Source organism: Musa acuminata, chromosome BXJ1-2, assembly GCF_036884655.1.
Source record: "Musa acuminata AAA Group cultivar baxijiao chromosome BXJ1-2, Cavendish_Baxijiao_AAA, whole genome shotgun sequence".
Taxonomy (NCBI): Eukaryota; Viridiplantae; Streptophyta; class Magnoliopsida; order Zingiberales; family Musaceae; genus Musa; species Musa acuminata.
This window is the reverse complement of record NC_088328.1, coordinates 31,513,644-31,529,287: the sequence shown is the minus strand read 5'-3', so window position 1 is coordinate 31,529,287 and position 15,644 is coordinate 31,513,644. Positions and strand designations below refer to the sequence as shown.

Sequence of the window (15,644 nt, the reverse complement as noted above, 5' to 3'; positions counted from 1 at the left end):
ACCAATGATAATCAATGCTATTGAGAGTAAGATTGTTTACTTTATTTTTCAATAAAATGTTGATCGAAAGCAAAAGTGATATGAACATACTTAGAGGTGACAACAAAGTGGAAGAAGAATCGATGGGCAAATTTTGTGAAGGAAAAACCCAAAAAAAACTTCGAAGTCGGTAAAGTGATACTCATTAAAGTTCTAATAGGCATCCACCCAGTTCAAGCAGCGTGAGACATTTAAGAGATTGACGCATAGTAAGGAATGCCTTTTCCTTCATCTAAAGGATTCGTAGGAACCAAACATGATCCACACAACTCAACCAACCCCATATTAGAGTCAGAGTCATTAGCGGGTTGAAGCAATGTAGCGAATCAAAGTTCGACTACTCAACAATAATGGCGGAGAGCAACTGAGAGCCAAGAGGCACGTTGCTACTGGAGTAGAAGATTGAAGATACAGTAAAGGTGAGGAGATGCAGTGTCCGTAAAGGCTACGACAAGGACGTCGAGGGAATAAGTATGAGAGAATATCACGGACAAAGCTATAAACAGGATATTCGATGTAATGCTAATGTATGTCCATATCTTTCGATTTTGTTCATGTTTTACGTAGCATGTAGAGGGTTTACAATAGGTTTGATAGACCTAGTTTAATTGACTTTTGTGGTCATTTCAAACTTGTAAACAGAGGTTGTGTAATCATCACGTGCAATCTTTTTATGATTCTTAAGGGAGCATAAAAAATCTTAGAAAAGCTGACTATTTATGAACAGACATCACATCCTGACTTAAGTAAAACTAACAAAATATATGACATCACATAGATATATATATATATATATAATTTACAAAAGTATATTAAAAAATAACAGAAAAAATAAAAATAAAAAAAACTTTTTTAAGAAAGTTAGCCTTTATTTTTTTTCAAAGTATTTCTTTTCTTTATTTTTCTGTGGTCTAAAATCTACAACCCAAAATGGCTCAAAATCCACAACCTGTAAGAGAGATAGAGAGAGAGAGAGAGAGAGAAGAAAAGGACCAACAAAGAAGCGAAAGCCCTTTCTTCATTCTTTATGATCCATGGCAACAGTGTTATTAAAAGACTTGTCCTCTAGTTCATGACGTTACTCACAACTAGCACCTCATGCTGAAAGCTGCATGCTCTACAGCTTCAGAGCTCCATCATGGCTACAACAATGGTAGCATCTGATATCCTTCCTTCATAACATCCTTGTTAAACCGACCGTGTCTACAAACACTATATGCCATATGCACCCTGCTATATGCTAAGCTTGTAGAGGCTCACTCTGCTGCTTTCCCTTTATGTCTATTCCTGCCAAGGGGAGACCTGTTGCCTCGCATCTCCAGCAGGTAGCACACCATGGAATCCACATCATCACCAAAAATGCTGTATGCTTCGATGACCTGCATGTAACCGAAACCCATCGACAGAACCGTCTGCATGCTGCTGGTGGGCACCGTCTCTGGCAAAAAGACTCTCTGGCCATCAGCCTCCAGTGTAGATCGAGACGACCCTGTTGCTGTTAGCAATATATTGAATTTTTCATCATGAACAGACAAAAGACTACTATTTGCATTTAACTTCAGATTTGGATGCAATTAGACACGAGAGGGACTCACTTGCCACAGAGGATGATGGTTCCGCCCTAGACGTGGAGGACTCTCGGAACGAAGGATACTGCTTCAGGTTGTCCTTGGCTAAATATTCGGCCCGTGAAGCCTCCATCACCATCCGCTCAATTTCCTTCTCTGTCAGTTCAAGATCAGAGTAAAAACGTCCCTCAGCCACAAGTGCCTGTCATCATGCAAATCTTTAGACGCCTCGTATCGCAGAAAGAAGCCCCACTATACCAGACTTGCAATGTTCCAAGCAAGAAACTTGTTACTCGAAACAAGCTACAAATTTTAAAAGATTATCTATTAAATGCCAAACTTGGTTCTTTACACTTGAAAATTCCTTAATATTAAACAGGATTCTAGTTTGACAAAGGTTCCAGGAGTATCATTGTCTCCAGTTAGCATGCAACGATATAGAAGAGGCATTCTTGACATTAATAAAATGAAATCTAAACTTGAAAACCCAGTAAACATCCATTAAAATGATCATCAAACTCTAGGTTAGATTCCTAAAACTTTTGGATCATCAATTAAAAGATTGGAAAAACTGGAACTCTACATTAAGAAATGAAGAAAATATATATCAACGGGAGCAATAGGAGTAGATAAACCATGATCTAGGATCTGAAAAACTCATGGTAAAAAACATTGGACAACTAGGTATCGTCACAAACATGTGATGTACTTGACGTTATGATGTCAAGGACACTTCTTTTGCACAATAACTAAATGCTTTATCTCATTTTATAGAGGAACCATTGACATCAGCAAAAGACATGAGAATTATCCAAGTATATTTAAGGGGAAAAACAGTAATAAAATCTGAAGAACCTCCTTTGGTGGAAGCATTCTACACAACCACCACCAGACATTTGAAACTTAATAAGAAAGTTTTGAAGCTTAATAAGAATTAGACTTGAGCAACATGGAGTTGTTTTACTCATTAAAATAGACGGAGAAAAGGAGAAAACCCAGCAAACAGAGAGGTACAGAGAGCCAAAAATTGAGACAAGCATAATTACTCAATCATGCTGAAGCATAATACGTTAGTGTGAAAAATGAAAAGAACACTCATAAGAACAATCCTTCAAAAACAGAGAGCTGGTACATAGGAGTCGAGATTAGCATCGCTAAAATAGGAAGCCAGCATCATTAAAGGCAAGATTTAAAATACTGCTACTGGTCAATACAGGTAGTTATTTACTAATCTAACAGCCTAACTGTAAATCTGAATACAGATTGGCTGACTTCTCCTGGTTCAATGCAGTATATGGAATGTTACAGTTCGGTAAGCCCACCACACCAAAGCTTAGTGGATGGCAAACAGATCATATTGAATTGTACCAAGCAATAAATTTTTAGTCCCGTATCAGTATTATTCTTTTATTTTGAACGACTCTAACACCATATCTTTCGCTTTTTTTTTTCTTTATATTTTTCTTTCTTGCCTTCTCTCATGCATGCTCTCTTTCTTTCATCCTCTCATTCTCTCATATGCTCTCTCTTCCCCTCCTGACCGTGTTCCCGCTGCTGCTTCCTCCTCATCCATTTCACCGGTATGCCTCCGCCTCCATTATCTTCTTTTCACCTTGGTGAGCAGACATTTACAGGCCATCCATGGTGAAAATTCACCATAAAGGGACAGACTCTTACAGGCAATTCAAAGGGACATTTCTTTTTACAGACTGCGCAAAGGCTGGTTGATAATTCAGTTCTTTTCATTCACATGATCAGACTAAGATGTGACAAATTAAAAAAAAAAGGGTCAGGAAATGAGATGGAACGATGCATGTTTCAGGATTTGTGTGTGAATATTGGATCAAAATAGTATAAAACAGAATGGTCTTCAATATGACTACATAAATTAAAAGATTTATTGCCCAGATACAATCACTAAAAGAAAATAGATGCAACAACTATATAGGTATTCGCACTATACGAAGACCTAGAAGCTTATTTAAAAATACTGCTGTCACTTTTATAATTCTATAGCAGCTTATAAGAAATCTTCAAATTATAAACATGAAGAAAACCAACAAGAAACTGATCAAAGGTCAGCTGGAAAAGCAGAGTTATGCAAAAGTAGTAGTCAGCGAGCATATAGGCAACAGTACTTACATTGTCAATTTGCTGGTCCTGCTGGGCTCTAATGGCAGCCTTCACCTGGTCCTTATCAAGGTTTCTCTACAAAGAAAAAGAGCATCACTCAGAAACAGGAGACAACTACTAGTTGACAAATGATGCCATTGTGACCAAAATGTTTAAGTCAACGTCCAAGGGAGAAGACTTCCTAACCATTACAAGTGATCTCAAGACTGTTATAACTGAACTAGGTAATGCCCCTGCTACGTTGGTATTTATACAATTACAAGGTACACAACAATGTCTAGTCAATTTTTATTCCTTCCTAAATTATTAGCACTTAAGCCACAACCAGATCGATGATAAAAACACAAGTTTATAGAATTTAATACACAAAAATCCATGCAATAAATGTATATTACACTAGTAGCCAAAATTACTCCTTGTATTACTCACTAGTCTCTACTCTGAACAACCAAAAGAGCTAATGTAGAGACTTCTGAGAATGTATTGTCAATAGAAGTGTGAAAAATTGTATGCAGAAGAACGTACCTCTCGAAGACTGCTAATCCCAAGGCCTACACCAACTGTCATCCTGAGTGGATCAACAAGTGAGTTGTAATGGTTACCGTGATGGTAACTTAATCGAATTGGAGGTGTGTCAGTGTCATAATTTCCCTGGAAGATATTAATAGGTTCTGCATAAAACCACAAGACTTAGGAGCTAACGTTAACAATTCTACCACACGCATATGATCATCAAATTTCCAAATCATCACCTGTGCTATAAGAATATATATGTATAGGACGATTGTACATTTCAGCAAATGCCTGGATCTCAATGTTGTTTCCATAGACCTGTAACAACCCAAACTTTCTATGCTCATAAAACCAAAGGAAAATCATTTATAACTACATCAAGAAAAATCAATTATATTAGTAGATAAAATAAATTGTAAAGATGACTAAGCAAATATCAATGTACTGCATCCAGTGGCAGACACAGAAACAGAAAGAACATATAGTATAACTGTTCTGTTCCAGGGTTTCCTCCCAATAACTCTAATTCCATGCAGCTCTCTCACAAATCTTACTATGGGGCCTCGTGAGGTATCTTCATCTCCTTAGTTATAACTAACCGTCTTCTCCATTCTTCATCTCATTTTTGTTTCCATAGTCCCAGAGCTCAAACAGCAGTGCTCTAATAGAGAACAAATAGGAAACTCAAGAGAAATGCTTCTAGAGAGATTGGAAACATTACTTTCATACAGTCTTTTTTTAACATTATTGGTTGCAGCTTACCAATGCATAATTGGAAGTAGCTCATCTTGTCAAATTACTGTTAGTATGCTCTTGTGCATTATTTTCATTGTTCATATCTTCTCTTGAATAATGGCTTTTGAGCACATTTTTATGCATTCTTTGTGCACATGCAAATCACATCCACGTCACATATGTATGGGTTTTTAGTTTCGTGTTCTTTCATTTGGTTTAACTGCCTACATGGATTCTACATTCATAAAAGACAATATTAGTAAATACTGGTCTGTTGAAATCTTAGGGCATAGACCACCATGTAGCAAAAGATGGAACACTCCAGGAGTTAAACCTAAGTCGGATAACTGGACCAGTAAAGTGCCAGAGTGTCCTTAGTGTTGGTAGAGGTCTGTGCCAATTGACACGGGCCAACCATATAGAGAGAGAGATGCATGCACTTGACAACAGTAGAGAGAAGATGTTTGACAGTGGAGAGGAGGTGGAGATGCAGACGAGGGGATGAAGAGGCAGAGACACAGAGAGATTAGAAACGGTTAAAAGTGAATCATGTATGCTAGTACCGGGCGATTGGCTTACTGCCCAGCACAATCCTTGTAAGGTTACCTTGCCACCAACCACCATAGTAAGCATATCAGGTGGTAAGCCTGGCATTGAACCAAACTGAGTGGAACCCCATCCATGTACTGATTGATAAATATCAGTTTGTACCGGCCAAACTATAGAATATAGATTATTATAGATCAATACAAGTTTGTTATGAGTGGGTACAAAACGAATACAAGCTAATGCTGATTGGTATGGATTGTCGCCGTTGATTCATACGATGATATAACATGGAGCCCACATGACACCAAGCCAGACATCAGTTCCTCCTATTCTCAAACTCATGGATAATAAATGCATGGTGCTCGTTGATCATTTTTTTCATAGTCTAGTGTATCTTATGGTATGCAGCAACAATTTAACAATGGGAGCCACAGCTCAGATGCACTACATCCTATGGAGCCGAATTTGCCATGATCCGACTAGCCCAAGGAGCCCTTTAAAACATGGGTGGTTCATGATGATGAGGCAATAACTACTGCCAAATTGATGCATCCGTTGCACACCATTTAACAATATAGATGTCCTGAGAGTAGTTTCATACTTGGGTCCTGGAAACATACTATATCGATCTACAATATCATCACATTAAGGACCCCAACTCACCTGTCATGAAATCATGACATTCATCTTGGTGGTAGGAACAGATATGGTCTTCATATATAACCAATTATCATGCACAATTGTTTACATGACTCTTTTAACTTATTTGTGCACTACAATGTATACTTTAGATTCCATGTTTGATCCTTTTCTGACACATATTTCACTGCAATATATTGTGTTGTAGACTTCAACCACATAAATTATATGAATCTTGACTAACACTAGGTAGGATTCATTTATGAAATAAATTTTTTAAAGATTTCAGATGGATATCGAACCCGTACCAACATAGGTATGCCAGCACACTGTACCTGTATTGGTTCAACAGTATACTTGTGGGTGTCTGATACCCAATACAGCAAATCATGATCATAATTACTGGGCTAAAGCTTGTGTGACATAAGGTTCATGTATATCAGAAATTCAGGATACACTAGGGTTGCTTTGATCTGCAGAATACACCAGAATTGTTGTGTTGTAGCTACAAACTAGCTTGAGACACCCTGGCGAGTAGTCTAAATGATGAATATCATAAGCTCAGAAAATATTTAAGTTTCTTTGCTGGCTAGGCGAAGGATAAAGCATAATAACTCAAGCTGTTTCAATTATGAAAAGGTCGACATTATTTACCTTGTCTCGCCTTTTCCGCTTGCAGTACGATGTGAAGCCTTCTGTTACAAATTGAGAGAAATGGTCCCTCTCTTTTTCCTGAGCAAAAAAAGAAAAAAAATGGTAACTTATCTATATCGATCTACAACAACTAGCCTTGATCATGCACACCATATTTTGGAAATAACATAAATTCTCACTGTTCTATATTTAATCTGTAGGAAGTTAAATTACTCGTCTTTTACCCATATCTCATATTCTTCCAACTAGCCTTGTTTCATATTGTGACAACAAAGTGCTCTAATGAACGCTGATTAAACCACAGGACTTATATTTCATGTTCTTCTTTTACAAAGTGAAATTAAGAAGATTCCTGTCATCAGCTGTTACCAAATGTTAACATTAAATTCCTTTCTTTTCTGCAAAAAGGATGTTACTTTTGTTTGTTAAACCAAGAAATACAACTTGCATATTAGACTGCTAGCTAGAGACAAAGCAAATTTAGGCCAAAGTATTTTTAACAGCTCTGTTCTTGTTCAGTTACAAATGCCTTATTTTTTTTACTCTTCTGTTGGTTACATAACACATCATCACATTCTGACAAACCTATTGTTCATCAGTCATATTTTGACTGGACAACCCATTGAATACAAGCTATGATGGCATGTTAAATGATGTGAGTTTAAGGGGCCTTCCCAAAATAGAATAGGATGAATACAATGATGACAAGCATTATGCATATCTAACCACCATGCACTAACATGAAAGCATTAGGATACATCATCTAAAGTTGACAAGCATCAACACAAACTAGCATGAACCACAACATTTTCATTGGCAAAAAACATACTAGTTGTTCCTTGATAAAAGAAGTAGAAAATCAATTTATGCATATACAATGATGACTAACTACATAGTTGAAAAAATCTATACCAGTAAATGCAATCCATACAGCAGTGGATAACATCATTCATGTAGCATGATAATAGAACTGCCAAATTAGCACTATTTTAAGAACTTTTTTTTAATAATACTCACCATATAATCCAGGCACATTTGTCTTGCCAGATCATAAGATTCTGGCTCACCATAAACTTGGTCAGCCACGGCCCGAAAAAGACAATTCCCATCCTCCAACATTTTTTTGACTTCAAAACCCTTTGTTCGGCGTATCTCAAGGTCAAACAGCCTTTCTCTCTCCTAACAAGAAATTGACATTTTAGTATTTCATAGACATAAACAACAGAAAAACAAAAATCACATCACAACTAAGAAACAAGAAAAGGTAAATGTTATCATCATTTACCAAATATAATAAGTGAGTGCAACTTTTGCACTCAATTGGTATGAATGCCATAATCCAATTTGATAGGATAACTAACTCATTAACTCTGTTAAGGATAAGTCATTGGCCCACAATGCTTAAAGTCAAGTTACCGGTATGACATCCATCAAACCCTTACAAGTTAATTCAACTTTTTACCCACTTCCAATGTGCGACAAATGGACCTGGTATTTTCATTAAGGACCAAAATGGTTCAAGATCAAACCATAGTATGATGCATGTGAGGTCTAACCCGATGGTAGCTCCTAATATGTCTCGTCTCACTAGCACGTAAGGTCTTTCGGGACTTGTGCGAGGTTGTTCTTAGAGTGACCCTTTGTGGACAAATATCTCAAGGATATCTCACGACTTAAACAATTCCAACTAAATTCGTGAAAAGACCGTATTGACACATATTGGCTATCGCCACAACAATTTACATTAGCACCAACACCAATCAAAAGCCACCCAAACCCATCTTCTCCAACTAATATATGCGATGACACCCTAAATTAGAGGAATGGTACAATGCGTTACTTGCAAGCCTCACAGTGGCCTCACACATTAGTTTGACGACTGAGGGACCATATAGGAAGAAAATCAAAAGCTTAATCACCATGAACATCAAATTTTTTGTCCTCATAATACTTTTAGCTTAATGTTTGGATGAAAAGATACTAGGAGGAAGACGTGATTGACAACGTGAAGTACTTAATGGATGTTTTTTTTTTCCAACGAAGTTGACACAAGGATAACCAACACAACATGCCACAATTAGATGGATATACTAACTAGAATATGAGACCTAAATCTTAGTTAGTGGTCTTCCATGCCCAATGACTTCAGTGGTGGCTTAAGACACCATCATTTGACCACCATTTTGTCAACATGCTCTGATGCTAAAGTCATCTTCTTCAGTTGGCACAAAGGTTAGTGAGACATGTTAACTGGATATAATATACTAAATGAGGGCAGCACCCTTATGTAGACACTTACAGAACTGCTCCTTAAGGTGTGATATCTGTTAAAATGATACAGCACTGCTCTTTTGTTTGTGGCAATAAAAAGTCAAAATTATCTGTTAAAATGAAATTGATTAGGAGCCATAAAGAGAACTTTCAGTGCAATTTATTTGAGGTTATAATTTATCTGTAGGAAAACTCAAACGAATATGCTACAATGGGTACTGCATCCAGACAATAAGTGCAGATATCTTTGCCTATGACAGATCCAATAATGGAAAGACATAAAATTTAACAGGAGAAAAAGTTAATAGCCTGATGAAAATCAGAAGTCAAAAAGAAAGGAATGCAAAGCATCAAAAGTCTACAAGATCTCACATAAAGAGGATCATAAAAAAAATTTCCACCACATAAACAACCATTGTATAAACACAATTATTTAAACTAAATTAAGAGAAAAGATGATATTATGTTGAGTACATGGAACCTAGTCCGCTAATATGTCTCCAAAAATGTCAAAAGGTAAATTAATGTTTCACCAAAAATATGAACTTAAGGTTCAAACAATTAGTCTAAATCATGTTGTCTTTTCTTCGCAAGATCAAAATTCAACAAGGTATCATACCGAATCATCAAAAGAGGACGCATAGCAAGGGCCTTGTTCATCTGCACTATTGTAACCTTCCCCTTCACCATATGACCTTGGAGAAGAAGGCCGAGATTCTGATGGTGACCGTGTTGAGACACCCGGCCAAGCTGACTGCCTTCTTAAGGAACTAATCCTTGCAGTGTTTGAAGACCCCAAGCTGGTTCTCCTTGAGCCCAAATTTGTGGAAAACGGTTTTGGAGGTGGGGCTGGAGGTGGTGGAGGGTATGAACCTCCATTAACAATCTGGGATGAGCCAGTACATAATCGCACAGAATCTTTTTGGTTCACACAAGGTTCACTCGTCTCTTGCCTAATAACTGTAGAAGCTGAGACATCATGCATAGATCTGTCCTCTTCAAAACAAACATTGGAACCATCCTCAACTTCAGGAGAAGCTCCAGGATCATCATGCTTCAATATTTTATCGTCACCACTCTCTGATGGCTCTCTGGGATCGTTTAGTGCACTCTGGTCTTCAAGAACCTGTTTTTCTACATCCTGCTCCCTGGAACTAGAGGCAGCCTGAGAGGCAGAAGGCTGGGGCACTGAGTTCGACGGAGGGCGATTGGCATTCGAGGAAGACCCCACCGATCCACGCTGAACAAAGATTCTAGTCATCTTCTTCCCCTATCTTGTCTGCTGCTTTAACTTCTTTGAGCCCTTCTTTGTCCCTACTCGAAAGGTTCGGACCTCAGAGCATTCCTTTATTACGAGTTCTGACCTTGGCAGAACCGGCACGAAGCCCCCGCCCAATCTGTTCCTTCCGGCGCAGCACGCTTTCCTCTTGGTCGCAATCCAATCTCTGCATTCCCCTATCAATTCTCATGACATCAAATTTCCCTTCTTATACCCAGAAAACCCACCAAGAAATAAGCCTCACCAAACCCTTACGCAGCCGATCGAAGGCCTGGAGAAACCTAAAGACGCCACTAATTCCCTGTCAAAGAACCCATCCGCCATAAATAACTTATTCCCCACGAAGCAAACTTTTCGCAAGAAAAGACTCAATCGAATCACCAAGAAACAAGAAACCGGAGAAACAAAAAAAGGAAATGAAAGATCGAAACAAAGAGCGGACCAAGAAAACCCTAAAATCCCCAAAAGAATCGGCGAGAAAAAAAGAACCAAAAGTAACAACGAATCCGAATAATAAGAAGATTGCCTTAGCCAATTCCAGAAGAACCTCGATATCTTCGATCAAAGAGTGAAAGAATTCGTGGAAAGGGAGTGGAGACGGACGACAGCGGCGGACTTCCGGAAAACGATTAAGCGGAGAGGCAGGAGAAATTGGGGAAGGCGGCCGCACGGTATCAGCTCCTTATATGCGGATGGAGCGACACCGCACCGCACTGGCGTGATATGACTTTTATACCCTTTGTTCTTCGGGCATTCGATGAAACACAAGTCGTTCTTATCGTTCACCTGAGAATTAAATCGTAATTTCATAATTTTATTTACCGAAATTGTCGCATTGTATTTTGGTGGCGACGCGTGGTTTTACCGCTCTGATGTTTCACGTGTTGCAGGTGAGTACGTGCCGCCTTGTGATTTGGTGTGTAAGCTGTTTGCTGTAATATCTCAGATGACAGGGATAGTGGGTCGTGTGGAATGGGCTCCGACCGACTCGGATGCGATCCGTTAGTAAAACGGGTCGGATCGGGTCATTAGTACAGCCCGTCGGCGCTCTCTCAATCCGACCCATTAACACCCGCACATTCGACGAAGCCGAAACCATATAAATGTACCCAAACTTTACTCGGAAAGTGAGGTACGGGTGGGCCAGATCCTGCGTCACAATCGTCGCATGGGTACGTCGGGTAAGTTGAGAACGGGTAACAGGACGTCCTATATAAGGCACCGGCCAACCAGCCACTAGGGTTAGCATCGCTTTTGCTGCGGACCGGGAGATCTCTCGCAGCCGTTCTCTACTGCTCCCACTTCGACCATGGTGAGATCTCAAGAACCCTCTCCTCGCTATCGTTTTCGTTTCATCCGCTTGTAACTCTTGGATTAGTTTTAGTTATCTATTTTGGATCCATAGCGGCGATGAATCAATCTTTTCCTGAGCGTTTTTATGCAGCCTAAACCACTTCTTTGGAAACGTGGAGTTCTTTTTCTCCTGAACTGAGCGAATCGTCTGAAAGATTTGGGTGAAATTTCAGATTTTGGGTACTAGAAACTATTGTTTTTATTTCAGTTGCCATTGCTCTGAGATTCTTTTCGGACGCATGAACAGTAGTAACGATTTTTATGGCTGTTGAGGATTTGTATTCCTCTTGGTGTTGTAAAGAAGATATTTTTGTGCTTATTCTTCCATGTTTGCTAAAGGTGTTGTGAAATTTAGGTCTTGGTTCTGAATTAATGTCCTTGCGGTGCTGTGCAAATAGAATTATGGATCAGCTTAAACTTATTTGTATTGATCTTTTGGTAAAGTCTCTTTTTCGTCTAAGGTTATGTGCTTGTGACTGGCAGTTACCTCTTGTAAAATAATTTGCACCTTGTTGATTTGGTTAATTCTAAACTGCTCTACTTGAGCTTCTAAATTACCTCTATAGTGGAATCTCATTGTTCCTGGATCTGGGTCCACAGTCTGGACGAAAGAAGACCAGGGAGCCCAAGGAGGAGAATGTGACACTAGGGCCTGCAGTCCGCGAAGGGGAGCAAGTATTTGGTGTTGCTCATATATTTGCATCATTCAATGATACCTTTATTGTGAGTTCTAATGTGCTCTTGATACTGAAAGTACTTATATCATTTGTTTCCTGCTGACAGTTTATTTGTTTGAACTGCAGCATGTTACAGATCTTTCTGGGAGGGAAACCTTGGTTCGAATTACAGGTTTGTATTCCAAACCTTTTTAAATTTCTTAATCTGGAGGATATTTGATCTGCTTCTTTCCCATCTTTATAAGAAAGTTACAGCAACATTATTGAATGTTGTTTAGATATAATTGTTATAATCAATATATGAAAATCAACTTTCAGTGGTTTAGGGGGAAAAATATATTGATTATGGGGTATATGTGCAGTTATAATATTTATGAATTAAATCATGGATTAAAACCTGGGTTTAGTACCACTACCGCTCAGTGGTTGTACTGGTATGGTACTAGTACTAGTCAGCATATTGAGTGTTGGTGCGAGTCGGTACTAGCTTAACCACACAGAGAAAGAGAGGCAGCAATGGTAAATACGGGTCCTTACCAACGGGTACTACTGAGATTTGTATCTATGAATTCAACTGACATGAGGTGTGATTTTTGAGGGACCTGGACATAATACGAAGTAAGGATATGTGAAGACCAAGCTAATGTTGATCTGGTCATGCTCAAACAAGGTGAAGCTCCACTTGCTTTAGGGTTGAGTTTTCACTTCCTGGACATGTATCTTGTGATGTTACAAAAAACATCATTATCAAACAGTGTTCAATAATTCTCCTTTTCTGTGTTTCACATTGGTTCAACCTGTAGTCATTAATATTTTGTTCTCTCCTTTATAAGGTTTACCCAGGCATTACAAAGCTCGATTTTATGAAGTAATTATGAAAATTGAATCTTCCCATTAATAAGGTCATTATTGAAGTCTCCTTTGTTCTTTTGCCCCTTTCTTATTTTGGTTTGTATAGGTTATACCAAGCTAGATATTGAATGAACTTCAGATATGCAACCCAAGGGAAAAATAATTCAAATTATGATTCAACAATACTTTATTAGATGCATTTCTTAAAATTGCATGCGTGTAGAACAAGTTGGGTAGACGAAATTGCATGTAACTTGTATGTTATTTATGCTTGAAAAATATTCATACCTAGATACATGGCTATTCCGATGATATTTTGCCTGGAATTTACTGCCGCATAGAGGACAGTGATAAATCATTTTTTTTTTCAGATTCCACTCCATTTGAGGTGTAGGGTTTCTTTCTGGACTATTATTTTATGGTATGATCAGTGACTTTGGAATGCTGACTTTGGAATGCTGCTATTTGCAGGTGGTATGAAGGTTAAAGCCGATAGGGATGAGTCATCTCCTTATGCAGCTATGCTTGCAGCGCAAGATGTGGCACAGCGATGCAAGGTCTGCCGTTTTGCGGTGTTGAGTATCCTATTTTAAATGGTCATGCTGATGGCCTACTTTTCATTTTACTTATGCAGGAACTTGGGATTACTGCTCTGCATATTAAGCTACGAGCTACTGGCGGGAATAAGACAAAAACTCCTGGCCCTGGTGCTCAGTCTGCCCTTAGGGCACTTGCTCGCTCTGGAATGAAAATCGGGCGTATTGGTGAGTTAGAATTTGTGTCGTTAGTCATTCCCGTATCGGCTCTTATCTGGTTCTATAAGCTGTTTTTTATTCTGAAGAGTGTGCCTTTATTAGGAGATGCATTTTCTATTTTCCACTATTAATTGTAATTGGTTATTTTTTACTTAAATTGCATGAGATGCACAGAAATATCTTGATGGGCATGCCACATGGCCAAGATGCTTTGTCTCTTTGTCTTCACTATTGTCTAGCTTTTTGTCTTGACTTGTTACTGCTACTGTTTTGTTGTTCAAATTTATACTTGCATTTTTTTTGCACTCAATAATTTTTGTCCTTGTACAAGCTTTGGTTCATCCCTGCTTAATTATTGACTGATGCTTTCCATGATTTTTTGGATCTATGTTTTTATAGTTTTTCTGACTGATACCACTCTGTGACTCTTTGGATCCATAACTTATGGTAAGACTGATTCTTTGGATCCATAACTTGTGGTAGTGATGATGTAAAAGTAGTGCTGCGCTCCCACTGTGTTTTTCACTGTGGTGCATCCGGTCATTAATGAGCTCTTGCCAGCATACTTTAGTTATTAGACTTGTTCGTTCTCATGTGAGGTAGACATGGATTACAACCTAGGCTTATTAAAGTTGTGTTAAAAGAATAGGGTGGCATATACCAGGCATCTGCAATGTGGGGTTTGGGAGGATTGATGATTGCAACTTTACCCACTGCAAGTAAAGAGGTCGACTCCATGAGTCTATTGTTATGAGCTGAAAGCCTGAAATTTTGATATGGTAATTTGGGTATGGATCCTCAAGTTTTGGATCTAGAAAAGCTGTTCGGCAGGATGTGTAAAGTTTGACCTATTAGCAAAAGTTAGTAATTGGGTCCAGGTTTAGAAGTGAGGTTGACTCGATCAAATAATGTTGATATAAGCACTATTTTGTGCTAATTGATCACATCAAGTGAACCATTATTTTGACCAATTGCTGGTTAATTGTTTTTCGGTCTGGGAGGAATGTGTTTTGTGATCCAACTCTTTTATTGGTGCAATTTAATAGAAATATTACATTTTACCTCTTTTTCAGCCAGAATGCTGGGATGTTATGTTGATAAAGAATTGTGTTTCACCAGTCAGACTGTCAAGATGTCCACTCTGCATCTTTTTTATATTTCTTCTCTTTGGACGTCTGGTTCATGGCTTTGATTCTATCAATTATTATCTGAAGTTGCTTGATTGTTTATTTTTTTCTCATTTATTTTACTATTTCCTTCCACTTTGTGCTACAACTAACTGTTGCTGATCCTAATTCTGCAGAGGATGTGACGCCAATTCCTACTGACAGCACACGCAGGAAGGGCGGCAGAAGAGGAAGGCGGCTTTAAACTATTTGTGCATTGTTTTTTCACCCAGTTGCCGTGAACAATTTTTAAGACTCATATTTAGCTGTTGAACAATGCTCGTAAGCTATGTTCTGACTCCACAGTTTTCTTTGGCCAAATTCTGTTCTTGAGGCTGAGGATATACAAACGTAATGCTATTACGATGTTGGTTGTTTCGAACTATAATTTCGCTTGCTTCCATGCAAGTCATTGCTGTGCTATTGGCTTGAACATGTGGTGGTGTGCTTTGATTTAAAAC

General features: G+C 38.5%; 2 protein-coding genes across 4 annotated transcripts; one reads left to right on the top strand and one right to left on the bottom strand.

The window, feature by feature from the left end:
- Positions 1 to 1,039: 1,039 nt before the first annotated feature.
- LOC135610033 (OVARIAN TUMOR DOMAIN-containing deubiquitinating enzyme 6-like) lies at positions 1,040 to 11,056 on the bottom strand. Of its 3 annotated transcripts, none has more exons than XM_065103981.1 (10): positions 10,907 to 11,056; positions 10,625 to 10,681; positions 9,721 to 10,556; positions 7,848 to 8,009; positions 6,831 to 6,908; positions 4,493 to 4,571; positions 4,266 to 4,411; positions 3,750 to 3,815; positions 1,635 to 1,809; positions 1,040 to 1,534 (listed from the first exon to the last, which is right to left on the bottom strand). In XM_065103981.1, exons 3-10 carry the CDS (start codon positions 10,360 to 10,362, stop codon positions 1,296 to 1,298), a joined length of 1,587 nt encoding a protein of 528 aa, XP_064960053.1. In that variant the 5' UTR covers positions 10,363 to 10,556; positions 10,625 to 10,681; positions 10,907 to 11,056; the 3' UTR covers positions 1,040 to 1,295. The 3 variants fall into 3 exon arrangements, with proteins under 3 accessions (XP_064960053.1, XP_064960060.1, XP_064960043.1); XM_065103988.1 differs by having other exon boundaries at positions 9,721 to 10,546; XM_065103971.1 differs by having other exon boundaries at positions 9,721 to 10,681; positions 10,928 to 11,016.
- Positions 11,057 to 11,574: 518 nt separating this feature from the next.
- LOC135610050 (small ribosomal subunit protein uS11y) lies at positions 11,575 to 15,606 on the top strand. Its single transcript, XM_065104009.1, has 6 exons — positions 11,575 to 11,692; positions 12,334 to 12,456; positions 12,537 to 12,582; positions 13,734 to 13,819; positions 13,897 to 14,026; positions 15,321 to 15,606. The coding sequence occupies exons 1-6, from the start codon at positions 11,690 to 11,692 to the stop codon at positions 15,386 to 15,388; spliced, it is 456 nt and encodes a 151-aa protein (XP_064960081.1). The 5' UTR covers positions 11,575 to 11,689; the 3' UTR covers positions 15,389 to 15,606.
- Positions 15,607 to 15,644: the final 38 nt, after the last annotated feature.

Coding starts and splice junctions, on each gene's coding strand:
- LOC135610033 (XM_065103981.1), bottom strand. CDS start 10,362: ATGACTAGAATCTTTGTTCAGCGTGGATCGGTGGGGTCTTCCTCGAAT. Junction 3,816..4,265: donor GGATTAGCAGTCTTCGAGAG/GTACGTTCTTCT, acceptor TTTTCTTTGTAG/AGAAACCTTGATAAGGACCA. Junction 1,810..3,749: donor AGGACCAGCAAATTGACAAT/GTAAGTACTGTT, acceptor GCATGATGACAG/GCACTTGTGGCTGAGGGACG.
- LOC135610050 (XM_065104009.1), top strand. Junction 12,457..12,536: donor CATTCAATGATACCTTTATT/GTGAGTTCTAAT, acceptor TTTGAACTGCAG/CATGTTACAGATCTTTCTGG. Junction 12,583..13,733: donor AACCTTGGTTCGAATTACAG/GTTTGTATTCCA, acceptor TGCTATTTGCAG/GTGGTATGAAGGTTAAAGCC.